This window comes from Danio rerio, chromosome 8 (assembly GCF_052040795.2).
Source record: "Danio rerio strain M-AB ecotype USA chromosome 8, GRCz13ab, whole genome shotgun sequence".
In the NCBI taxonomy this organism is placed as follows: domain Eukaryota; kingdom Metazoa; phylum Chordata; class Actinopteri; order Cypriniformes; family Danionidae; genus Danio; species Danio rerio.
This window is the reverse complement of record NC_141028.1, coordinates 35,623,605-35,651,350: the sequence shown is the minus strand read 5'-3', so window position 1 is coordinate 35,651,350 and position 27,746 is coordinate 35,623,605. Positions and strand designations below refer to the sequence as shown.

The following is a 27,746-nucleotide window of genomic DNA, read 5'->3' as shown; positions in this document are numbered from 1 at the left end:
ATAATTATTTATGCACTTCAAATAAATAAATAAATAAACACCTATTAGCTTGTTTCATTCCAAGTTTCAGGAGGATATGGACAAACCCAACCACTGCTTAAATTTTTCAATTCAGTTTTGCTATAAATTCTATAGAGTTTCTATAGATTCTTTATCCTGAAGGCACAGGACGTCAATTTGACGTCCTTAGACGCTGACTAGACATTGAATTTTTCCCCCCTGACGTCATGACTAGGGCCAGACGAAATCTGCGGACGTTTTTTTGCTTTTTCTACTGAGGATTTTGGTACAAATCTGCGGATTTCTGTGAAAGTATCATAACTAAAACCTTAATATGTGCAATAAAAAATTATATATTTTTAACTTTTATTTAATGTTTAAAATGCAAATCCAATTAGATTTACTTGATTTGGTAAATAAAGCAAGTTTGTCATATAATATATCAAGTAAAAGACTGCACAAACTGCATTGTATGTAAATCAGATGAACATTTTCATATTAGACAATAATATTACTGAACTTTATTAAAAAAAAAAAAACTGAATAAAAAATCTGCGGAATTCTGCGCGCGCAGATTCCGGGTGGGTCTAGTCATCACCTTTTCATTCCTCAAATTCATTAAAAAATAACATTTCCCAGACATGATGTTTCTGGAGTAAACAAACTGTGTGCATCACTTAATTCATAATGAAGGCAGGGCAGAGTTCTGAGGTTTGGCTTACAGTTTGATTATCTAACAGACATACAAGATTTAGTCACAAGCTTGTTCATTGGTTTAAACAGATCGACATAAAGACTGACCAAAAGCATTGTGAAGATATGGAGATTATATCAACAGTAATTTATAATCATTTTCATATTTGCAACTCATATTGGTTTAAAGATGAAAATGAGCTTGAGACTGGTCAACATCATTTCTTTCTTTCTTTCTTTCTTACTTTCTTTCTTTCTTTCTTTCTTTCTTTTTTTCTATCTTTCTTTCTTTCTTTCTTTCTTTCTTTCTTTCTTCCAAAAGCAGTCTGCTCCTCAACAAAACACAGGCATCATTTATTTTACTGCCTCATTTGAATTTGATGAATGCTACAGTCATTTGTGTTTTCACAATAAGCGAATAATTGTGAATCATTCGATTCAGGTCCAATGAATCATCCTCTGCGTTGCCTCTCTGAGCCAGACATTAGTTCATGAGGACTTTAAAAATGACAAGTGGCAAATCTGAATATTTGTCCTCAAACTGAGCAATGAGGACACAATTAGGAAAGACAATTATGTACAGTATAATTGACCATTTGTCAGTGTAACAGCTCTTTGTTTGCTCTACCTTAGAATTGAGTTTGTCTTTTGACAGAATGTGACTTTTATTTGTGTTTAGTGGAATGTGGACATTTTCCAGATGAAGCAAAACTCTCACAGACTCACAGTATAAATCATGATACAAGAGAAATATTCACACTTTGTTAAATTACAAAAGGCCAAAAGCTGTCCAAAACCAGCCCAGATGCACAAAAACACGCAATCTATTAGATAATTATAAATATATGTGTTTTACATTTTAATTTATTTAAATCAAAATAACCGAAATTGCTGCCATAATTTTTAACCATACACCAGCCAACAACAGCAATCACAGAACTCCAACATAACTGGATCACATCGCAACACTGCCGCACCAGTGTCGCTGTATCGAGTCCCGGCTGGGTCAGTTGCCATTTCTGTGTGGAGTTTGCATGTTCTCTCTGTGTTCGCTTGGATTTCCTCCGGGTGCTCCAGTTTCCCCACAGTCCCCCACAAGATATAGGTGAATTAAATAAATTAAATTGGCCATAATGTATGAGTGTGTGTGAATGTGAGTGTACGGGTGTTTCCCAGTGTTGGGTTGCGGCATCAGCTGCGTAAACCATATGCTGGAGAAGTTGGTGGTTCATTCCACTGTGGCGACCCCTGATAAATAAGAGACTAAGCCAAATGAATTAATATTATGCACTATCCCCATTACATTTTTAATAACTAACAGAAATTAGTTATTAAAATATTTATTTTAATATTTAATATATTTAATTATTAGTAATTTCTAGTAACTTTTTCTTTGTCTTATAAAAATATGTAAAAAAAAACTTAAATTAAAGAATCTCCTCTCTGTGAAGTAACACTTGTAAAATATTTTTTCATTAATTAAAAATAAATTCACAGAATTGCAAATAGGTTTGACTTCAATTGTTTAGAATATCATAGCTGTCCAAAAGCATTTGCGCTTCTAAGCGAAGTGGTGTGAGTAAGACCAGCAGGGGACCCTCAACCTGCAGTCCGTGTGGGTCCTACTGCCCCAGTATAGTGAAGGGGACTCTATGCTGCTCAGGGAGCGCCGTCTTTTGGATGAGACCTTAAACCGAGGTCCTAACTCTTTGTGATCATTAAAAGTACCAGAATGTCCTTTGAAAAGAGTAGGGGTTTAACTACAGTATCCTGACCAAATTTGCCCACTGGCCTCATGGCCTCCAAAACATCCCCATATCATACCTGGCATCATCACTCTGTCTCCTCTCCACCAATCAGCTGGTGTGTGGGGTGAGATCTGGCACAGTATGGCTGCCATCGCGTCATCCAGGTGGATGATGCTCACTGGAGGTAGATGAGGAGATTGAGATAAAGCGCTTTGAGTCTTAGAAAAGCACTGTACAGTATATGTGTAAAGAATTATTATCATTCATTTTATTTTCAGCTTAGTCCCTATATTAATCTGGGGTCGCCACAGTGGAATAAACCGCCAATTTATCTAGCATACAGTATGTTTTAAGCAGCGGATGCCCTTCCAGCCGCTACCCAACACTGACAAACACCCATATATACTCTTTAACACACATATACTATGGAAAATTTAGCTAATTCAATTGACCTGTACGGCAGGTAATAATTATTGTTATTACCATTGTTGTTGTCATCTCATGTATGGTTTCATAATGGCTAATCAAAATGTTATAACTGCACATTGCTTCGAAGGACATTTTTTGAATGTTATTCCATTACATTTAGATACTGTATGACACTTCTGTACATTTAGACATCAAACATCTCTTTGTGATCATGACATTAACAAACACAGCTCAAAACTATCAGGTCCAAGGAAGACAAGTGAGTGAGGCCTGAAAGCACCTCTGATGTGTTCATTCAGATTACTGTACATGACAACACCTAAATATGTTCAGAGCAAACAACCAGCATCTTCCCACCAAAAAAAAACCCCTCATCTACAACAAAAGCAGTAACAGTTACTTGATCGAGCCCGGATGCCCGCTTTTCACTGTGTACTGCAAAATTGGACAGCAACAGGTCCAGCAGTGTAATGGTAATGGACGGTAAGCGCTCGCTATTCCTTATGCCAGTGGCAAAGAGGAGAGCCAAGAGGACTATGAGATGATGGAGGGAGAGAGAGCAAAAAGAGCAAAGGCTAAAAAAGGATGACATCGCCCAAAAAAAAAACCCACCAATATCGAACAGCGTCATCAGCAGGGGTGACTATTTATCTCATGCCCGCCAAGTTGGCACGCACATCTGGCGCCGGGTACTTAGTGCAATTATTTATGATTTCCTCCAAGATTTAAAAGCTCTTCGCCGGGCCTTGTAATGCAGTAACTGATTGCGGCGCTAATGTAATTAAGGGGAGATTATGATGTCCACGTGGCTCACCAGATGGTGGCATTCGCAGCAATGGGGGGAGGCACAACTGGCACACCGCTGCACAAGGGCAGCGAGGCGCAGCCAGTCGAAGCGAGCCAGACCTCCTGCCAGACGCTGGAGTGCGAATGTGTGTGTGTGTGTCTGTGTGTGTGAATATGCGAGCTCGGCGTGTACGATGTGTCCGTGTCACTGTGCATGTGACCGAGGCAAGGTTGGCACTTGAATCTATCAGCAAAAGAGCACTGCGGTGCCCGCTGGAGTCAGGGGCACAAATCCGACCTTGTTAAATGCCCGTTCATGCTAAGGATGATAACTTGGAGGATAACAATAGAGTGTTTTCACGATGCATCATCAGTCGGCCATGTTGGAGAGAAGAGCATAAACAATGCCACTGAACCAAATGAAATTAACATATTTTGCTGATTATCGATGCTCAAAATGATAAATTATTTGTTTTGGCCTGTGTTAATCAATTAGACTGGATAACAATGAACACATTTTGAGTTTGTTCAAAACTCTGAAACATTTTTGAGTTCTAAATGCTGCCAAAAGCTGTAACATATTAAGCAGAAGTTTTTTTTTATTTATGGGAATGCCCTCAGATTTTATTGTTCTGGTCCAGGATACGAGACCTTCTATTGGATCTAATGAGATCTAAAGTATATTTTTCTTTTGTTTTGCTGGACGATTAATACTTCTCTTTGTCTATCAACCCAACTGTTCGTTGTTCTGACTGCTGCAAAAAATTATCCTGATACTAAATGGCTGGATCTATCTACAGCTAATTTTACTTCGAAACTCCACTTACATTTTTAGTTTGGAATATACCACAACCAAAATAAATGGCACCAGCAGGAAACTATAATTTTGGATTATTATCAGTGAGACTGCATCATGGATCAGATAATCCAAATTGTGTACCTCTTATTCAAGTTTTGCTGTTTGTATTACATTTTACTTTTCTATTTGGTCAATCTCAGGCTTTGTTACAAATTTCTTAAATATTGCATATTTATTTCAATCTAAAATGTTAACTAAATAAATTATAAAAAAAAAAATACTTGCTATGATTTAGTAGTTCCCATGGCATAAATTAGCTGAACAACTTATTCAGTAGTGAGTAATCATGCTGGTGTTTGCATACGAGTATCTCCATCATGGCTGCACACATTGGTAACTGACAAAAGAAGTCAAGTTAAAACACTCCAAAAAGTTAACTCATAATATAATCCACACCAAAAGTTATAATAACAGCTGATAAACACAAAAAAAGTAATTTTCAATTTTATTGTTAATATTGTTTTCTCATAATTTTTTTATAATGGAAAAACATTAAAATTTCTCAGTAAAAGTGCCAATAATCAATGACAAATCCATTTTTTTTATTTTAGTTTATGTCAAGAAAAATATGAATGATGCTATTCCAAAAGTCATGACACAATTATTATAATGGCATCATGACTGTCATGTTTATGACAGATTTATGACAAGTGATGTCTTGATAATGTCAAGTTTTAATGACAAATACTGTACAAAGACAGGTTTATATTTAGCCAAGAGAGCCTAATGTACTGCAATTTAGGAACACGTGCAATTACAAAAAACAAAATTCTCACAACGCAAACACATTTTTAAAAAAATGTACACAAACATTTTACGAAAACGCACTGCATTTTCTCACAACAAAATGGAAATGTTTCAAGGAGACACTAAAGCGTGTCGGACTGGTCTATTTCCACACAATCTCGCGGCAATTCGGAACTTATTGATTTCGTGGGTAATTCGTATGAATTTGTACAATCTAATTTGAACAATCTAGTATGATTTACTCATCACCCAATGACAATTGGGGTTAGGGGTGGGGTTGGGTGCCACGCCTCCTTTTTAAAATCATACATTTTTGTGCGTCTGAACTTGTACGAATTAGCCACTAAACTGGCAAAATGTAAAATACTTATGTTTCCTTGTGAGATCAGGCTGGCTATTTAGGTTATGGTTGCTTAGGCTAATAAACACTAAAGACACAGGAATCGGCATATTAAATAAAACAAACAAAAAAAAAATGATTTTTAACACACACAAAGTGGGCACACACACACACAGCAGATGTGTTTAACGTTTTTGCATGGCACATGTGACAGGATACATGTTAATATTCACTGCTGTATGGATATCTGTTATGTTTATGTACAAAATACACCTGATTTAATGTCTACAAACCGGGATTGAAGTGTCTTCTTTTATGATTGTACTGACATGCAGATGTGGTGATGAAAGATGGTAAAATTGCTGTAATTCATTATGAACATGCACTGTTTTAAAGATGTTTTCAATTTGTATAACTCATTCTTGATTACATTTGATGATGATTGATGATCACACAGAGCTGAACAGATCTTTAAATCCCAGTTGCTTGGTACACATCCTGTCTTGTTGATATGATTATACGCGTTACTAGAGACATCTTAATACGTGGCTGTCAATCAGTTCAGTGGGCGGGGAAACCGCACTCCCACGTCACATTGCTGTGGGTCTCGAAATGGGAGGGATTTGGATCCTATTTTAACTTCTGGAAATGTTTAAAAAGAGACTTGCTTGGATTATATCACCCCAATATGACTGTGGACACGCTATACCTACACACAGTTCTGTCCAAGCAGCTTGCAAAAGATGATTTTCATCATAGGTGACCTTTAAATGGCACTTTACCCTGCAAAAACATAGCCTCTTGGCCATAAAGGGATGGACATTATCAACAACAATACTAATAATTAATTATCGACCAAATCTACATATATAAATGTATGTGTTGGTGCCAGGTGATTTTCTGATTAGATATTTGCATTTGAACAGATGTACCTCATAAAGTGGCGTACAGTATGTGTGTACAGTATATCTCACTGCAGACAATTCATAATGTTTAATTGTTTTTTTTAAACATGATTTTCTGCACAGTGTTCTTTTGTCACTACATGTGTGAATAAAGCAAAACTGGCAGTTAAATCTATCAGCGAAAAGAAAATCAGCGGCCTCTGTTAAAGTTGAGGTCACAAATCTGACCTTGTTAACTCGGGTTAACATCAACCAATGAAGACGTCAAGAAATATTATGCGAGGTTGAGTCCGGATTAATTTCAATTCGAGTGGAGTCCTGATAAATATAATCAAATCATTTTGCGATAGCATTTTAGTCTCCTTAAACATTAACGCGCGATGAGCATCACAGCTCGCCTGATTAAAGCAAATGGAGCTGGTATGGTGTATCCGATAATAGCAATAAGGGGCTGTTTTTAACGTATGCATCGACGGTGCCAACAAAACAGATGGCTTAAAAAAAGATGTAATCACATTTGGCAAAGCATCACAGCTGATGAGTGGAAAAGAGAGCAGGAGTGCTTCTTTCCAGCCAGGCAACTGTAGACTAACCCAAACTGACCTTTAATTACTTGCGGAAAATACATGGATATTACATCCAGGCACTCGGCTGCGTCCTCTGGGTGCAGTAAGGCCGCGCTTCTTAAAACACATTATTATAAGCTATTCAAGAGACACGGGGCCTTTTCATATGCTTGCAAGTAAAAAAAGGGGGACGAGGGAGCAAGGAGTGGATCATATTTGAGGCGAGCGTGGCAGATTTTTTCACTCTTCCGCAAGTAATGGCTTGAGCGTGGAGACGGAGGTCGCCAGGGCTTCTGTAGATTTCCCAGGTCGAGATAAGGATATTATTACACTGCCTGGTAACAAAGAAATCTCCATCTCTGCAGGTCCCCAGACAAGTGTTGGTAAATTAGAAAACACAGCCAATGACCTTTCTTTCTCACGCGTTTTCAGGGGAGGCATTTTCAGCTGTTTCAAAGGCTTTTCTTGAGGCCTGACAGCATCAAGAATTCTATAAACAACAAAATACAAAATAGCTGCTGGAAAACATGTAACAAAGATATTAAATGATACACTGTGAGAGCTTTCTGCAGTAAGTGTCTTTTGCTTTCTTGTCGGCTTATGCCCTTTATTAATCCGGGGTTGCCACAGCAGAATGAACCGCCAATTTATCCAGCACGTTTTTACGCAGCGGATGCCCTTCCAGCCGCAACCCATCCCTGGGAAACATTCACACACTCATTCACACACACATTCATACACTATGGACAATTTAACCTACTCAATTCACCTGTACCGCATGTCTTTGGACTGTGGGGGAAACCGGAGCACCCGGAGGAAACCCACGCGAACATAGGGAGAACATGCAAACTCCACACAGAAGCGCTAACTGAGCAGAGGCTCAAACCAGTGACCCAGCGACCTTCTTGCTGTGAGGCGGCAGCACTACCTACTGCGGCACTGCATCAAAAACAATTTTTTTCATCAGTGATTATTAAGTATTGGAGTCTGATACTACCATAAATCATTGATAAAAGCAAAATCATACACAGGAAGTTATGGATTTATCCTTAGAATTAATCAATCTATTCATCATTGTTGTGTATTAACAGGTACCAAGTATGTATTTGCAGCAAATTTAATTTGATTTTAATTTAATTTATTTTTTATTTATACAGGGAGAACATGCAAACTCAACATAGAAACACCGACTTTGACCCAGCAGAGGCTCGAACCAGCGACCTTCTTGCTGTGAGGCGACAGCACTACCTACAGTACTGCACCACTGCGTCGTCTGCTACAAACCATTTGAGTAAAAAAATAATAATCTATACGGGTACTGTGAGCTTACGCCATTCAAGTTGAAGTAATGAGTTATTTAATTAACTCATTACTTTCAACACTGAGTTCAAAACTCTTTTCAAATGAGTAGAATTAACTTTAAGTAAATTTTGAGTTAACTACATGCATTTCATTTGATAAAGTTGACTGTTGGGTTTTAGTGTATATATACTTCCAAACTTGATTGATAAGATAACGCAAACTGTAATGCAACAAGAGGTCATTCACCAATTCAGCAGACATTACAAACAATGTCAGTTATCAGATATTTACGTTGTAAACGTGCATATACAAATGTTTGATGATTGAATAAACAGTTTTGAGCGTGATAGCTTACATGATGAAAAAATAATTGAGAAGTTGGGAAGAGTTTGACAGTTTAAATGTGAATCGACTGATCAGTTTTGATCAACAAGCCATATACAATTACTTTGTCCAAACTACAGACAATTGTAAACACTGTTTGCACATATGTGCCAAAGCATTTGCAATTTTTAAAATCAATAAGAAATGCAAATCTGAAGAGAACGATAAGCTACTTGTTTAGAGATCTAAACTAATCGTTTAAAAAACAAAAAAAAGTTGAGAATTAAGCCAAAGCAATTGAGAAAAACTGTAATCTAAAAACATCCTGCATACAGCTAAAACTGAATAAGTAGATCTTTCCTCCATTTTTTGTATTCTCAGAAAATCTTTGGACTTAATGAATTTAAAAAGTTAATAAAAGTGCTAAACATACTTCATACTTTTAACACCTTAAAAGCTATTAAATTACACCCATAAAAGCTCATATTTGTACTTTCCTAGTTTTATTAGCTGAAAAAAATCTAATTAAACTCAAATATATATCTTTTTTAAATGAACATATTTTCCAAATTTAAAGCATTGAATTTTGTGCATGATAGGTGGTCCAATCCTGCAGAAATTTGAGAACACACTCAGTTAGTTCTAAAGGTGTAAACATGCCATTTCGTTGTTTATTTGAACTCTGTGACATTTAAGCAGCATTATAAGAATTTTGCAACTCCTTATTATCCAGTACCTTTGACAAGGTCTTTTGTAGGAAGTTTAAGGCCGTGCAAGTGAACCGCACGGCTGGCATTTACTGGACCTGAAGAGGCGGTTTATTGGAATGTAAGAAATGCAGCGCTGCAAACAAAGCACCCTCATATCTAATGATCCCCCCTCCCATGTACCATCTGCATCGCTCAGCGGACCATCTCCACCCCCATCACACACACACACACACACATGCATGCGGGCATCATTCATCTTACCCGCAAATCCCCAGCATGCGTCAGGGCGCGCATTAAAACCAGCCCATAATGGCTGACGGCTTTCACAGTTAGTGTGAGAATGCTGATCGCTGACTGTTTCGCGCTGAGTGCTTCACCACCTTTTCCATAATTAGACCATTACTTTAACAGGTGTGCCACTTCCCCGCTTTTCCTCCTTCCTTCTGAAAACATCTCTCCACACTCCATGCTTTATTTCATCAACTTCAGCCTGTCTGTGAAATCTAGCTGAGGTGTTAGAGGAAGGCTTGTAGTCTTCTTCTTTTTTTTCCCCCACCTTGTCAGGAGAGTCAGGTGTGACATTGAGAAGTTCAGCTGACACTGGAACACAGCAGGATGAAGGAGAACAGCTCGGGGAGTTAGTGGAGATGTTTGTACTGCAGAAAGTGCGTGAGATATCGCTTGACAGCCTGTGTAAGCTGCCGTATGGTTAAAGAAATCACTGGCTTTTACTGTATTATCGTGCTGAATTGTTTTAGGAGGCACCAGTGCTTACAACTCATACAAGACAAGTACGCAACCAAAGCTTCAAAAACAAAGCCCGATGTTGTTAGATCATCACCATTAGCTTTGTTGGCCTAAAACTTTTGCACAGTACTATGTATTTAGAGACTTTATTTATGAAATATTTTAGCAGTTTTTACTTTTATGGGACAGGACAGTGGAGATTTTAGACAGGGACACACATATTTATACCTACCTAAGACACAGCTGAGAACCGGGTAAGTAATTATGAACAGGGTTTTGGGCTATTATACCGAAGTTGATGACCCAGGGGGGTGTTTCAAACTGTACCAAAAAGCCGAGGACCGGGGGAGGTGGGTGTGGCATGGTGTCAGGGGTGAGGGGCGTGGACAAAGCTGAAAACCGGGTAATTAACTATGCACCGGGGTTCGGGCAGCCGCTGCAATCAGATAATATACCTAAGTCAACAACCCGGAAGGTGTTTCAAACTGTATCAAAAAACTGAGGACAGGTGAAGGGGTTTGGGGGGATTGCAGGATGGGGAATGGGGGGAGGAGGTTGGGTTGTTGGTGGCTTTGTTTCAGGGGTGAGGAGGGGTGAACACAGCTGTGAACCGGGTAAGTAACGGCCTCGTTTCAGGCGGCCACAGTGATCGGATACAATACCTAAGTCGGTGACCCGGGAGTGTTTTAAACTGTACCAAAAAGCTGAGGACTGGGCAAGGGGTGTGCAGGGTGGTGGGGGCGACATTTTCCGGGAGAAATAACAAAACGGGAGGGGGTAGTAGGTTGAAATACAGGAGACTCCCGGGATAAACAGGGACAGCTAACTGAAATGTTTGGAGCTTCTTCACCTGGGTCTTTTTTGTGGAGAACTAATTACAAATTTGTCCATTTTTTGGTCAGTCATGGGATAAAATGAACCGAGGCAACAAGATTGTTCTCCTTAATTTCCACTGCTAAAACATTTTAAAAATATGACGCGACCCCCCACAGAGCTTGCTGAGGCCCCCTTGTGAGCTGGGACCCCACTGTTGGGAACCGCTGCCATAGAGCCACTATAATATTAAGGTCTGTACTACTTGGCGAACTTTCTTTACATGTAGAGGGAGCTTTCAGGTTTCAACTAAATTGTGTTCTAAAGAAGAACAAAGTTCTCAGAGGTTTGGAACAAAATGAGGATGAATAATTAACAGAAATTGAATTTTTTGAAACTAACTAGGGGCGATCCAGTGGCTAGTTAGACCTGAGGTCAACATATTCATATCTAACAGAATAAATAATCGGATTAAATTGACTCACAGTACGTTAACGTCTCAAATACTCTTGTTTGTTTAAACAAGTGCTGTTTGTTCTGCATTTCAGCCGTTTGTCTTTGAATGAAACTGAACGCGACGCAACAGAAATTTGCAGTGGCATAATGTATACTAAAACAGACGTATAATGCAAATTTGCACTCACTTTAGAAAAAGACAGAGTTTAATCGCATTTGCTAGCTAGGCACACTATTTAAAAAATCAGCCATTTTTAAAAAATAAATCTTGTTTTAATTTGAGGCAGAAAGTACATTAGAGCACATTAATCTAACGTTAGACTTGTATGGACGGCCAATAAGGCTAACTTGTCGATGCAAACTAAAGTTAAATGTTCGCTAAGCTAGAAAAAAAGAGAAAATCCATAAACAAATAATAATTTTATGATCATTCTGTAAATTGATAGGAGAAAACTTCTGATCCTACCCTTTTCACTTGTCCTCTTCACTGGTAAAAATTTGCAATTTTTTTTCTTTTCTTTTTTTATATTTTTTGCGGCTGTGCAGGAGGCACATAATGATGACATCATGACGTTTGATTGGCTGATAGAGTTGTTGTCCCTGGGTCATCATAAAAACTGTTTAGGCCCCCCTAAATTTGGACGTGTATTTTTGTTTCAAAACGCCACGGAGAAGCGAAATCAGCCATCCGTGGCAGACTGCGGAGATATGACTGAGACCGATACAAACAGGTGGCAAAAGTAGCAGAAATCAGATTGATGAAACACATTGATCAAAAGTAGTTTGCAGTCACGCTCCTGTAAAAGTCACATTCAACTGGTTTAGTTTTGCCTTCATTCATTTGTTTTTTTGAAGCACGAGTCTTCAACACAGGATTTATTTACAAAACGTTTTAAACATATTAGTTTAGCTAACTCATGTCTAATAACTATTTTTTATTATCTTTGCCCTAGTGACAGTCAGTGTAAGTCTTCTATCTACTTTGATTCAGATTAAAGTGTCATTTAAAGACTTTACTAAGTCTTTACTAAGACTTTACTTTTCCTATGTTAACTAGGAAAGTTGGAAGTCAAGTTATTGTATGACTGGTTTGTTGTGTAGAGTATCAAAAATATACAGTAAATATTTCTTAAGCAGGCTTATAATACTGACCTGAAAATAGTTTTTTTAAACATTAAAAACTTCTTTTATTCAACACAAACTATAAGAAATAAGACTTATTATTACTCCAGAAGTGAAAATCTGCTTGGTTTGTTAAAGATCACTTGTAAAACATTATTTTAAATTAACGGGAGGAAACAAAAATTGACTTCAACTGCATCTGTTAAAGTTTATAGGTGTGAAAATATGCCTTGATGTACTTAAATGTTAGAAATGTGTTATCCTACAATACAAAGTTTCTTGTCAAATAAACTAACATGGAAGATTATTTTGAGTTTTATTTATTTAATTATCTTATTTATGAAGACTGCAGAATGATGCGTGAAAAAAAATGACTGAATAATTGTTTAAGTAGTTTGTGATGTATATTAAAGTGTGCCCCTTAGAAGTACAAGTGGCCCCTGCCCAGCCTCCCTCTGGTCTGACACTGTTGTCTGGTAGCTCGGCATGTAAGTCAGTGGAATTGAGATGCAGAGAGGAGTTGACAGTGATGACGGCGTTCAATTCTGGTGAAGAACAGTTTCAGAAAGTACAGTAGCTAGGACAAAACCAAAAGCTAAAAATAAACAAGTAAATAACGGGGTGAGAATGTGGTAAAAATCAGGTGAGGGCTTTTATTTTTCTGGATTGCTTTTTAAAACACTGCCGCTTGGGTTTAGGGAAGGGCGAGGGTGGGGGGTTGCTCGGTTGGTCAGTTAGTAAGTCAGTCAGACAGCAGTGGCTTCTGGGGCATTTACTTGAGAACAGCAGGCACGAATGACACTCGCGAGAGAAATTTGAGATCTCAAAAAGCATACACAGCTGCCTCTGGTGAATTCGCGCAAAACAAAAACTGCAAAAAAAAAAAAAAAAAAAAACAGCTCCTGGGACATATTTTGCTCTCTCCAGAAATATATAGGAGATGCTTAATCAGAATGAGCCTGCATTGGATGTTTCCCAGTGCTCCGTTGTGGTAGGAAGGGCATCCGCCGCATAAAGATTATGCCAGAGTAATTGACGGTTCATTCAGCTCATTCGGGGACTAAGTCAATGGATAGTGAGTGACTTGCCAATTTTAGGTGCTGCCATGTTTCTTTAGCATCTCGATGGGCCTGTAAATATTGACAAAGGCTCACTATATCTGTTTCAGCGTGACCTGATGTTCTTTTGGCATTGTGACATGAAACACATGTAGAGATCTCACTATCTGCCACACATCTTTCTCCGGCTTTTGGGCGGTTTGGTTTTGAGCCAAACTGACACAGCAAGTCTCAGTTGAGATGGCATCCATTAGTCTCTCATTGACACGTGTGTAGTGTACACTAGCGGCGGGCGCCTGCTCTGGGCCATGAGCATTGATTCATTGTCAGTTTTTTATGAATGATGATGAGTGTAAGAGGTCTCATTACCTTATTATGTTCATTAAATCTTGTTTAGTTCCTGTGCGTTTGATCTTCTTGTGCGTTATTAGCTCCAGCAAGAAAGCTGGGTTGATAACAGATGTTTTTTTTTTTGCTGTTGTTTCTGTGTTCTTTCTTTTCTCTGAAAGTTATGACAGAGTCGAATCCATCAGGATTATGCCACTGCGCGGCTGCCATTAGACGATGCAGACTGATGTATTCTTATGCTACGCAATTGGCTGTGCCCTAATCTGTTCCACCTCACTGTGCTTTACGAGGGTACAGGAGCCTCCCTTTGCATGTACATAGATTATTCATCTTTTACTGTGCAAGCATGAGATTGAATAATATTTATTCTGTGGATTTTTATAGTTTTGCTCCTACACTTCATAAAAAAAAGTGTAGGGTATGTTTATGATGTGTTAATGAAACGTGTTTTCAGAGGAAATATGTAATAATATTGATTTGTGAATGAATAAACAAATAAATATATTTTTAAAAATGCACAAACTTGTTTTTACTTTATATATATATATATATATATATATATATATATATATATATATATATATATATATATATATATATATATATATATATAAATATACATATACATATAGCCTAGTCATATTGTATAACAATGAGATGTAAGTTGCTCCAATAAATTATTTAATATCAAATGCGTGTTACTAACTTCCAGCAGTGTTACCAATTTATAATGTTTTTTATTGACATTTTATCGTATATTCAGCATTGTACCTGCGCAAAAATAGGCAAACTTGAAGTAGGCCAATGGCGAAAATATAAGAAAAATATCAAATTTCATCTGGACATATAAACTGCTATTTAAAAAGTGATTTCAAATAGCTTACAGTCTATACAGGCTTGCAGTTATATAAAAGTGATTTCAAATAGCTTACAGTCTTCCATTTGCGGACTGAGTTGATCAACATGTAAGAACGACACGTTTATCTCCCCAGACCTAGTCAATCATTTATCACATTGATAATATGTTATCAATTGCGGAAGTAAAGGACCGTCTCTGTGTATATCCCAGTAGAGCTGTTCGCTACGCATTCACATTTGGTTCCTTCAGGTAAGAAAAATTAGGAATTTACTGGTTTATCTTTTAGTTTGATCTGCTGCTGTGACATTACGATGTACTGTATATTCGCGCTATTCGCGCGAGGATAAACAAAAACAACGAAATGACCCGCATGTGTTTAAAGCATTCACTCACAGTCAAAACGTTGATTTCCCCTTCGCAGTTATTGTCCGGCTTGCCTTATTTTTAAACAATTCATTACTGTAAAATATATTCCAGACTGACTTAACCCGCTAAACATTGATAAAACATAATAAATGAAGCTATTGTTAAATCAATATAGAAGTAATTTCTGACAGCATGTTGACTGCATGTAGAGAGGTTAGCACATGTATGCCATTTTTTGTATAAAAAAAATTCAACCATGTCAGTAAAGCAGAGGGCAAAGTAACCATGGTTTTATAATGGTAAAATAAAATAAATATTTTTTTGGCAGTGATTATAATGGTACCACAAATAACGTGGTTAATTTATTAAAGTGAATTTGTTGTCATGATTCAATAGCATATTTCCATGGTTTCTTTGTTTTAGTTGTAGCAAAACTTTAGTAAAATAATAATATTAATAATAATAATAATAATAATAATAATAATAATGGTAATAATGAGAATAACAATAATAATAATAGTATATATATATATATATATATATATATATATATATATATATATATATATATATATATATATATATATATATTAGGTTACTCAATAATAATACACATTAAAATGACTGAATCAAAATGTCATGTTAATATTATGATTTAGCAGTTATGTTAATAAAATAGTAGTTATAATATTATTTGTTAAATGCTACATAAAGGACATAAAATATGTACTGTATGTACTAACAATATAGAACCATAAGTAAATAGTTTTAGTACATTTTTATTATTTTTTCTAAATTGTGTCATGAAACACATAAAATCAAAACTAATAAATGACAACTGATATTTTTTAATCAAATTAAACAAAAAATTTCACAACATTTGAATGCAATAACACTACTAAATGATGTACAAATATTCATACTAATTAGATTTTTGTAATGCTCGTTGATCCTTCTATCTGTATTATCCTTTATAAGCACCAAAGTCCTTGATGGAGTCCTCAAGCATGTGGCCTGTTGCTTTCACTGATTCCCTTCATCTGTTGCCATTCAGGCCATATCTGCTTCATCCTCTTTGATCTTTAACATAAAGACACTAGAAGATGAGTGTGCATCATTAGTGCCATCGAAAGTCGCCCCCAGTCTGGACAGCCTGGCCTCCATTTCTCAATTAAAGTTGCTTTACAATCAAATAGCCCAGCACAGTTAGGAAAAGGCTGCATTGATTAGTGTACAAATTAACACAAGAAAGAAATCATTCTCCCTCCATAAGCTAATTTGCCATCCTCGTTCCTCCTTAATAAGTCCCCGCGACTGACTTTCTATACACAGACCCTCCTGCCTCAGTAAATCCTGTAGATTTAATAACCATAATTGCAATAAATTCGGTAAACATTTAGATTGAATGCAATAACTGTGTCGTTTACTCCAGTAGGTTGCTTTAAACGTAATTTAATAAAAGGCCAAAGGACCCTCCGCATAGGCTAGTCACTAATCCTTGGTGATCCATGCGTACACATTAAGCCGAAGCATCTCGGGACGGAAATAGACAGCGATTGATCTAGATTTCCTAGAAAATATCTGATTGCCGTGGCTTGTTGTTTAGAGAGACTTGACTTGCTGGAGCCTAATTATGTTTGTATTGCTACTCCATCTCAGGTCATTTGTGTTGGGTCCATTGGGTCGTAACGCAGGCCTATTATCATTCAAAGCCCTAAAGGTGTACTGCAATATTTATCAGGTTCTTTGTATTAGACGTGAGTTGCGCCTAATTTGTGGTCGGCACTTGACTGTTGTGTGTTAGTGTGGTCACAACATCATGATACATTTACAGTTGAAGTCAGAACTATTAGCCCCCTGAGTTATTAGCCCTCTTGTTTATTTTTTCCCCAATTTCTGTTTAACGAAGAGAAGATTTTTTTTCAACACATTTCCAAGCATAATAGTTTTAATAACTCATTTCTAATAACTGATTTATTTTATCTTGGTCATGATGACAGTAAATAATGTTTGACTAGATATTTTTTAAGACACTTCTATACAGCTTTAAGTGACATTTAAAGGCTTAACTAGGTTAATTAAGTTAACTAGGCAGGTTAAGGTAATTAGGCAAGTATAAAAAAGGGGCTAATAATTTTTTACCTTAAAATGTTTTTTAAAAATTTTAAAAACTGCTTTCATTCTAGCCGAAATAAAACAAATAAGACTTTCTGCTGAGGAACAAAATGTTATCAGACATACTGTGAAAATTACTGTGAAACTCCCCACTTTTGGTTCAGGTCTACCTCAGAATTTTTTCAAACGAAGCATCAAAATGGGCGTGGAGCTCCGCGAGCAAAGGGCAGGAGTCGGCGTGGCCAACAGGGGAGAAGGAGAGGAGCGAACAACTGTTGTCAGTTGACTCAAAAAATGAGACACAAACCGTGAGGAGACGCATGATTTTATAGTTTACAAATTTGAAATGCAAAGAAATAAGCAGTAATTGAATGCACTGCTACATTTGTTATTCGTAATTTCATATACAGATAACCACAATTTATATCATTATAAAGATAAACGTGTTCATATAAACACTATAAATGAGGACTTTTTCCTCAATCCCCGGGTCTGAATCATAGGTCTGAATGCAGACTCAGTGCTGCAGGTCTCTTGCCCTGTCTGTTTTAACCATTAGCCCTGTTAGTATAGAGGATTTAGGCAAACAAACCAGCATGGCGATGTGTTTAAATGTGAACAAACTTCTGATAAAAGCCAACGTCTGCCATTCTTCAATTCTCGTACTGCTCTCCCGACAAAAATGCTTGCTGCACACAAACTGCTTTGCTGTATCGGCCCTGACAGCATCGTGGGGAAAAACATGCAACAAACTAGATGATCATGGAAACAAACACATACGACCCTTCATTAACAGCTAAATACTGTGTGCCATGGGTCTGTGTCTCACAGCTTGGCCCTGGCAGGTCTGCCTTGCCTTCGGAAAGCACGAGCAGTCATAAATAATTAAGAAGCAGGCTCTTCTCATAGGATAAGAAATAATAATGAGAAACCGACACGTCATCTTTGCACTTGCAGTTTTGCGATAAGTCGCTGATTTCATTACAAAAATCATTTTAAACCTGGAAGCTGAAATTAGCTGACAAAAGCTCAAAATTATCCAGTTTTTCAGGTGCTAACATTAGCCCCTTTCACACAGTGATACCGGTAAATATCCGGAACATTTCCGGAACTACTTAACCGGTATATTCAAAAAAGCGCTGTTCACACAGGCGAGGACGTTACGGAATTTTTCCGGAAAAGAGCATTCACACATCCATCGCAAAATGCCGGTAAATTCTGACATCATTAACCAGAAATGAGCTCTAAACAGCTGCGCTTGTGTTTGTAAACATTTGACTACATTACAAACTCTTCCGATGGATCAGTATTGAGTACAACTTTCGCATGTCGAGATGTTCATGATATGTGTGTGTGCTGGCGCTATGAGCGCTCATGGGCACACGCAAAGCTTGAAGGTAAACAAACAACGGATTATCATAAACATTTTATCGATAATTATTTTACGCGCTTATTACGGCAATCTTCCTTCTGCATTCACACAGCGCAGCATTCCGGCAAATTACCGGTAATGTTACAACTTCTCTTTCCGGAAAATAGCCAGAACGAATTTACCTGTATTTTCAAAAAGGGCCTGTTCACACATCCAACCTTTCCGGAAAATTGCCGGTAATTTCCCGGAAAGTTCTGTATGTGTGAAAGGGGCTATTGTCTTAAGTGAAGCTCAGCACACACAATTCTTTAAAATCTCAAAAAAAGTACTCAAACTTTTGTGAACTTTTAATAAAGAAAAAAAATTAAAGGTAGACTAAAAATTCTGTCTTCAACTGTATTATGATATTACATTGTAAATTGTAAAAAAAAAAAGAAAAAAAACAGTATTCCATATTTTGTTATTTTTGTTTTTGGAACGGAACAAATCATTCTCTTGTACAGTTGTGTAAGACAGGCACAAACAAAAATATACACTTAATATACTTTTCTTGGAAAAATATCTTCTTGAATTTTGTTTGGTATAAATTGTATCTGAATTATTTAAAATATTATTCAATGGTCAGTTATCTACAAAATAAACAGGGAGTGCTTCAGCACAAGGTCCACTATGATGCATCGCCAAAACACCAAGATTATGCACCAAGATTATGGCAATTTGTAAATCGTTATGTTCTCTTTATTAAACATCTGTTTTTGAAATGTTACTGAGGTGGTTTATGTTTAACTGAAATGTTCAATTTATTGATATAACATAGATATTATGTAAGTCAGTAATTGTAACGCAGCATCATAATAAACAAATATGCACTAGTCATTTGCTTATATAGTTCAAAATGATCACATCAGTAACACAAAATTATGGTTGTTTAGAGCAAAGACCTGAGATGAATTGTCGATCATATTTAGCATGGACATATTTTGGCTTTGCATATAAAGTTTAATTTTATTTGTGATAATGTTTATTACACAATATGAACTTTTTAATTTGTTGCGGACATGATTGAAGCTTTGTGATGTCTTAAATTTCATTCATTAAATTTTTTTCTTTTCGGCTTAGTCCAGGGGTGTAAAAACTCGGTCCTAGAGGGCCAGTGTCCTGGAGAGTTTAGCTCCAACCCTAAACAATAACACCTCAACCAACTAATCAAGCTCTTACATGTACTAGAAACTTCCTGGTAGGTTTGTTGAAGCAAGTTGGAGCTAAACTAAGCAGGACACTGGCCCTCCAGGACCGAGTTTAGACATCGCTGGTTTAGTCCCTTTATTAATCTGGGTTCGCCACAGCAGAATGAACCGCCAACTTATCCAGCATATGTTTTACACAGCGGATGCTCTTCAAGCTGCAACACATCACTGGGAAACATTTATACACACTTATACACTACAGAAAATTTAGCTTACCCTATTCACCTGTACCGCATGTCTTTGGACTTCTGGGGGATACCAGCGCACCCGGATGAAACCCACGCAAACACGAGGTGAACATGCAAACTCCACACAGAAGCGCCAACTGACAACCGAGGCTCGAACCAGTGACCTTCTTGCTGTGAGGCGAGAGCACTACTCACTCTGCCACCGTGCTGCATGTCGTAAATATGTAGCTCTTAAATTAAATAGGCAGTGATGTTATGAAAAAGTGAGTGTAATTATTTATACTACAGACCCCTATCCTTCTGCAGAATGCTTACTGTAACATAAAGCATGGCAAAGGTGAGTCTTTAACCCCTTTTTTGAAAGCATGAAATGTGGTTGGATGAAAATGAAATTTACCATTGGCACAAGCATCATATTTCATAGATAAATAAAGCAATTTTCTTGAGAGCACGAGAGCACATCATAACATTAAAATATAGACCTTAATGAGCTCATTTAAACTGGTTTTTATTTTTGTAAAGGTTGACATTTTCATGGAATTGCTCATATATCACTTTGTAAAAAAACAACAGTATTCCCTATTTTGTTTTTATTTATTTATTTATTTATTTATTTATTTATTTATTAATCTATCTATCTATCTATTTATTTATTTATTTGTTTACTTATTTGAATCGCATTACTGGAGCTTAATTTTCCTCTTATAACTTTTTATCTTGTTGGCGACGTGGTGGGTAGCACGTTTGCCTCAAAGCAAGAAGGTCGCTAGTTAGAGCCTCGGCAGTGTCAGTTGACATTTCTGTGTGGAGTTTGCATGTTCTCCCCCTGTTCGCATGGGTTTTCTCCGGGTGCTCCGGTTTCCCCCATAAGTCCAAAGACATGCGGTACAGGTGAATTAGGTAAGCTAAATTGTCCCTAGTGTATGTGTGTGTCTGAGTGTGTATGGCTTGGTTGCAGCTGGAAGGGCATTGAAGAGCTGTGTAAAACATATGCTGGATAAATTGGCAGTTCATTCTGCTGTGGCAACACCAGATTAATAAAGGGACTAAGCTGAAACGAAAATGAACGAATGAACTTTTGATGTTGAAAAGTTTGAAAAAGTGACTCACTGATATTTTGAATAATGTGAAGTGATATACTGTCTGGCTTGGTGTTGTAAATTACAGTTCAAAAACCTGAAAACAAACTGTCTGAACTATTTCTGTTATTTTATGGACTTTATTCTCTCTATATTATTTACCGTATAAAATAGTGATTTAAACTACTAAAATGTTGATGAATTTTACTTTGTTAAATTGCACAATTGAATTTTCAACGCCACACGTCAACAGAGCAGAGATTAGGGTATAAAAATAAATAAAAAAACAAATTACAGTGTGGACAAACTAAAACATTACATTACCAAGTAGTATCTTTCTTCTCTGTATAGCCTACTTTTATAATTAGAATTATTAACTGATTGTTTAGATGTAATCACAATCTTAGCATTCAAAAACTGCATCTAGTGTACCCTTTAGATGTGTTCTTGGTGCTATTGCATAAATATTGCAATTTATATTGCATTAATCATGTTTTGAGACTAATATATTAAATGTACAATTCTAAATATAGAGATAAGTATAAATATTAACACATTTTTAAATAAATATAATAATATAGTGCTCAGTGTTAGTTCATCAACTAATACCATAAACAAGTAAAACTTGTGCTAGTATGACCTCACCTCATTGAGTTTTGTTGTATGAGCCTTTTGTTTTGTGTTTCACAATGCTCTAAAAATCATCTTCCTCATTCATTCATTCATTTTCCTTCAGCTTAGTCCCTTATTTATCAGGGGTTGCCACTGCCGTATGAATCATCAACTATTGCAGCATATGTTTTATGCAGCAGATGCCCCTCTAACTGCAACCCAGTTCTGGGAAATCATCATCATCATCATCATTATTATTATTATTATTATTATTATTATTATTATTATTATTATTATTATTTCTTTTAAAACAGATCACAATTCTCCTTTCATTCTGAAGACAGCTTAACAAAGCAGTGTCATTTACCAACATTTCAGACAAAATGACAATTGCTGCAGTATATTTAAATATATTTGATCCATTTGAATTAAATTTTTAATTAATTAAAATAAATTTTAGGTAGAAAGAATAACTTTTCTGATTCAGTGAATCCTCCTGCTCTAAAAGTCACATTATAATTCCGCGAATACAAGCACATCACTACCGTTTTAAACAACTGCTTAAGTTTTCTATATTCTATTGATTGATTAGGGTGGTTTTGCACCTACCATAAATATACTTATCTGGTTTGTGTAAAATATGTGTGCTAAAACAGCATAGGCATTGAAAATTAGCAAATACATAAATAAATAAATTAATAATTAAATAATGATTATTTTATTTATTTATTTATTTAAACATAACAAACACAAAGAAGGAGATAATTGTCACAGCAGCCTATATTATTGCTCTTTTGTTGCTTCTATTTTCCTCTGTAGTCTTTAATACTCAACACAATGTATGCCTTAAGCTTTTTTTATCTTAAAGGGGGCTTTGTTGCTGTTTTTTTTCCCAAATGAGTGCAAAGCTACAAATGCCCATGTGTCAGCATATTGGCAGATTTAAAAACAACACTAACATCCTAATAAAGGAGAGATTGACACTAATGTGTGGGGCTTTCCCCTTCTATGACACATTCAAAGGAAGAATGTCAATCAGACTGTTTTTATGAAGTGTGATTTAAAAAAAAAAATCTAATTAATAATGTTTTATCATTAGAAGCTGGTTATATTCACAGACTGTTCCCACAACTGTGTTTAAACCCATTATAAAAGTGATTATTGCATAATAGGTCCCCTTTAATAGCTCTTTAACAATTTTCCATGCATAACAGAAATCCCACATTCTGTAATACTGTAATATCTCTATAAATGTACAACATGCTGTACCACCGAATTGGGAAGAGGCCATATATACTGCAGGCACTAGCTCATTTCCAGAGATTTGCTGGTTGGCATTTACGCAGTGAAAAGTTTACTCCCACTCTTTAATGCGAGACTGAAGATCCCTCATCTTTATATACAACCGCCACTAAAACCATTTCATCTGAAACAGTTCAGAACATAATGTCAGCCCACTCCATATATCTGGAGCTCATTACAGGAGGGGGAAAAAGGTTTGCAGTAATTAATTACCCTGCTAATTGGACCCTCAGCAGTATTATTGTCTGTGTCTGCGCTGCTTATTTAGTGTACAAACGAGACCTGCCGCATGATTGTTTCTCTGCTTTTTAGGAGACTCAAACGCCCAGCTATTAACACAATGACTATCATTCAGTTTACTGACACTGGGAGTTCAGTCTTGTACTGAAAAGCCTTCATCAGAGTTTACTTTTATGTATTTATAACTTTTTTTTCTCTCTCTTTCACTTTATCTCACCTGTGAATCCAAGTGTAGGTCTGTTTTCTTGTGTCTTTGTTTGCCAAACTTATTGTCAACACATACACTCGAAAACAGTTACTGATTGCCAGCTAAACACGTCAAACAGTAAGGCTTGGAAATAAAATAAGTGCCTTAATATATTTATATACTGTTTTAATGTGAAAATAAAATTAGATTCTCAAGTGTTCCCGCGGCAATAAATTCACACCTTTCAAGCGTTTTGCGGTTTCTTCCTGTATTTTAGATGTTATTTATGCAGAAGAGCTGCGTTGGTGGGATGCGCGAGCTGTTTTGCTGTAAAAATAAGCTGCTGTAAGTGAAGGTGTGATTTTGAACTTTTATTTGTCTCGTGCAGCAGGCATGGCCGATCTTCAGGATATCTCCGGTGCTAAATTAGGCGTGCTGCCTGAAGCCGTCTGTGATGTCGGTGTACTGGCATCCAAGAGACAACCTCCAGCCGACTATTATATTGTGAGTTTGCACCTGCTAAATATAAACTGTATTATGTGCTTTGGTTCTCTTAGTCTATAAATATATACACTTGCCGGCCACTTTGTTAGGTACACCAGTCCAACTGCTCGTCAATGCAAATTTCTAATCAGCCAATCACGTGGCAGGAACTCAATGCATTAAGGCATGTAGACATGGTCAATGTGATCTGCTGCAGTTCAAACCGAGCATCAGAATAGGGACGAAAGGGGATTTAAGGGATTTTGAACGTGGCATGGTTGTTGGTCCCAGAACGGCTGGTCTGAGTATTTCAGAAACTGCTGATCTACTAGGATTTTCACACACAACTATCTCCAGGGTTTACAGAGAATGGAAAATAAGAAAATAAGAAAATATCCAGTGAGTGGCAGTTCTGCGGGCCCTTGTTGATGCCAGAGGTCAGAGGAGAATGACCAGACTGGTAACTCAAACAACCACTCTTTACAACTGAGGTATGCAGAAGAGCATCTCTGAACATACAACATGTCGAACCTTAAGGCGGATGGGCTACAGCAGTAGACTACCACACCGGGTGCCACTTCTGTCAGCTAAAAACAGGAAACTGACGCTACAAATCACACATGATCACGGACAATAGAAGATTGGAAAAACGTTGCGTGGTCTGATGAGTCTTGATTTCTGCTACGACATTCGGATGTTATGGTCAGAATTTGCCGTCAGCAACATGAAGGCATAGATCCATCCTTCTTTGTATCAATGGTTCAGGCTGGTGGTGTTGATGTAATGGTGTGGGGGATATTTTCTTGGCACACTTTGGGCCAATTTAGTACCAATTGAGCATTGTGTCAACTCCACAGCCCACCTGAGAATTGTTGCTGACCATGTCCATCCCTTTATGACCACAGTATACCCATCTTCTGATTTCTACTTCCAGCAGGATAAAGTGCTGAGTCATAAAGCGCGAATCATCTCAAACTAGCTTCTTGAACATGACAATTAGTTCACTGTACTCAAATTGCCTCCACAGTCACCAGATCCACTAATAAGGTGTACCAAATAAAATAGCCATTGAGTGCATATTAGAGGAAGTTATTTCAAGGAAGCACCGCAAAAATTAACATTTGCTATTAATTTACTTTAATTTGAGGCCAAATTACTGTATTTAGTGCCATTAAGTATCTTTTTGATTACAGACTGACCTTGCTCAGCACTCTTTGCTGAGGCTGCAGTGGATTAAATAGAATTATTTTATAAATATTGTTTACTTATTTTGCACAGACCCATTGTTTTTCTTCATGAAATCTCAAAGTATTAATTTATTTTTTTCTGCATGTTTTTTTAACTCTCAAAGTGCCAATAGCCATTGACATATTTCACGAATCATAGAAGACCACAGTTTCAGCAAAAGAATCTTAATTAATGCTCTAAAAAATTGTGAGCAAATTAAAAAAAAAAAAAAAAATTCACTATATATATTTAAACAGTCTCTGCGCAGTAGATAGTGCTGTCGCCTCACAGCAGGAAGCTGGGTCAGTTGGCATTTCTGTGTGGAGTTTGTATGTTCTCTCCGTGTTCGCGTGGGTTTCTTCCAGGTGCTCCGGTTTTCCTCACAAGTCCAAAGACATGAGGTAGGGGAATTGGGTAAGCTAAATTGTCTGTAGTGTATGAATGTGAATGAGTGTGTATGGATGTTTCCCAGTGCTCGATTGTGGCTGGAAGGGCATCTGCTGTTTAAAACAGATGCTGGATAAGTTGGCAGTTCATTCTGTTGTGGCGACTCCAGATTAATAAAGGGACTAAGCCGAAAAGAAAATGAATGAATTAATAAACAGTCTCTTTTGTGATGGCACGGTGGCTTAGTGGTTAGCACTGTGGCCTCACAGCAAGAAAGTCATTGTTTCAAGTCCCTGCTTGACCAGTTGGCGTTTCCTTTGGGTGCTCCAGCTTCCCTTAAAGTACAAATTTGTTAGCTGTAGTTTAGGGGTGTCCAAAGTCGGTCCTGGAGGGCCGGTGTCCTGGTAACTCAACACACCTGCCTAGAAGTTTCTAGTATACCTAGTAAGAGCTTGATTAGCTTGTTTAGGTGTGTTTGATTAGGGTTGGAGCTAAACTCTCCAGGACACCGGCCCTCCAGGACTAAGTGTGGACACACCTGCTATAGGTGAATAGGATTAACTAAATTAGCCGTAGTGTATGTGTGTTTAAATGAGTGTGTATGGTTTTTCCCAGTACTGGTTTACAGGTGGAAGGGCATCCACTGCATAAAACATATGCTGGAATAGTTGGTGGCTTAATCCGCTATGTCGACCTCTGAAATAGAGACTAAGCTGATGAAAAAATGAATGCATGATTCTTTGTTGCCAAAACAAATTTTGCTAAATTTACATAGAGCTAAAATGTAAGAAAATATTTACATATTTTTAATTATTTTTTCCCTTGTTTTTATCTTATGATTTTTAAAAGAAATAAATGAACAAAAATGCCATACCTTATAGTCAGGTATTTTGTCTGGTTAGGTATAGATTAGTTTATTGTTAATATTTTGTGATGGGTTCTCAGTTGTTTCACACAGGAAAAATGTATAGGATATGCAATTTTATAGTTTTTTGTTACATCCAAAACCACATTCATATAGTAAGCAAAAACCAACAGTATGTGAACCATGACTGAAACCATTGTAGTCAAGCAATATCAGTCAAACAGTGCTCAAAATAACCTACAGTAGTAGATATTCTGAAGTGAGCATATGATGGAGAGGTTTTGCTTATTCTGTACTGATGCCGCATTCAGCTGTAAATTCTTGATTTTGTTTGTGGTTCATATCATTTCATGAATTGTCAACTGGTTCAGTTTATAACAGAGCCTAATTTTATACAATTTAAAATAATAGCTTTTCTCCAAATGAAACATTTAAAAAGGTAAAACAATGTTTTCCTATATATTTCCCTTCCCTGTAGGCAGAAACCATAACTTATTAATACGGTTTGACTTTATTCGGGCTCTTCCCCTGGCCGTGAATCCTTCGGCCTGCCCTCAGGATAGATTTTAACAACTCATTCAGACTCGGCCTCCAACAGAGCTTGGCACCGGCAGTGCCCTGCATTTGTTTAGGGCTCAGATGGCACTGACACAAGGACGACTACTTCTCCAGCACTTCTGCAACTCTCAGCAATCCCAGAGCACAGAGAGGGGAAACTAGGACAACAGTATCAATAGCCTCTAGAAAAATGGTGTGTGTGTGTGTTTGTATGTGTGGGTGGGTGTGCCTCAAAACGACTGAGAAAAGAAGCAGTGCGGAAAGAGAGGGAGAGAGGAAGTTTTGTGAATAAAACAAAGCACAAAGCAAACGCTGTATAAAAGAAGCGTGTGTTAAGCTCACGGGCAGCTCCAGTTCTTCCTCTCCGCTTTTCCTCCGTCTTCTTTCTTCTCTCACTCTGACTTCCCGTCCCGCCCGCAAGTGCCCAACTGTTGCCGTCTCCGGCGGGTTGTGCGAGGGTTGGCACGGTGCTGGGGTTGTGCCCGTTGGCGCTGAGGATCCGGTGTGCACCACATGGCACCAGCGTCGCTCTCAGAGGCCCTGTTCCGCTTGGCCTTTCCCTCCATCACACGCAGCAGGATGCAACTCTTTCACTTTGTTTGCACAAACAAACATGTTTATTTATTAACAACTTTTTTGCGCAGACACATGTAAACCATGATTGAAACATTTGTCATTCAGTAATTAGTTTATTACTTTTTTGTTT

The 27,746-nt window shown here is 37.2% G+C and overlaps 1 protein-coding gene across 11 annotated transcripts in view; it reads left to right on the top strand.

The window, feature by feature from the left end:
* The first annotated feature begins 15,009 nt into the window (after window positions 1–15,009).
* Window positions 15,010–27,746, top strand: part of mvb12bb (multivesicular body subunit 12Bb) — a 148,861-nt gene continuing 136,124 nt past the window's right edge. For 4 of the 11 annotated variants that reach the window (XR_015496728.1, XR_015496727.1, XM_087262561.1 and 1 more), the window contains exons 1-2: window positions 15,010–15,061; window positions 23,909–24,024. Coding sequence is in view for 5 of the 11 variants with exons in the window: in XM_087262561.1 (XP_087118687.1) it covers window positions 23,914–24,024 (111 nt within the window). In the remaining 6 variants the exon portion in view is untranslated. 11 annotated transcript variants of the gene reach the window in all.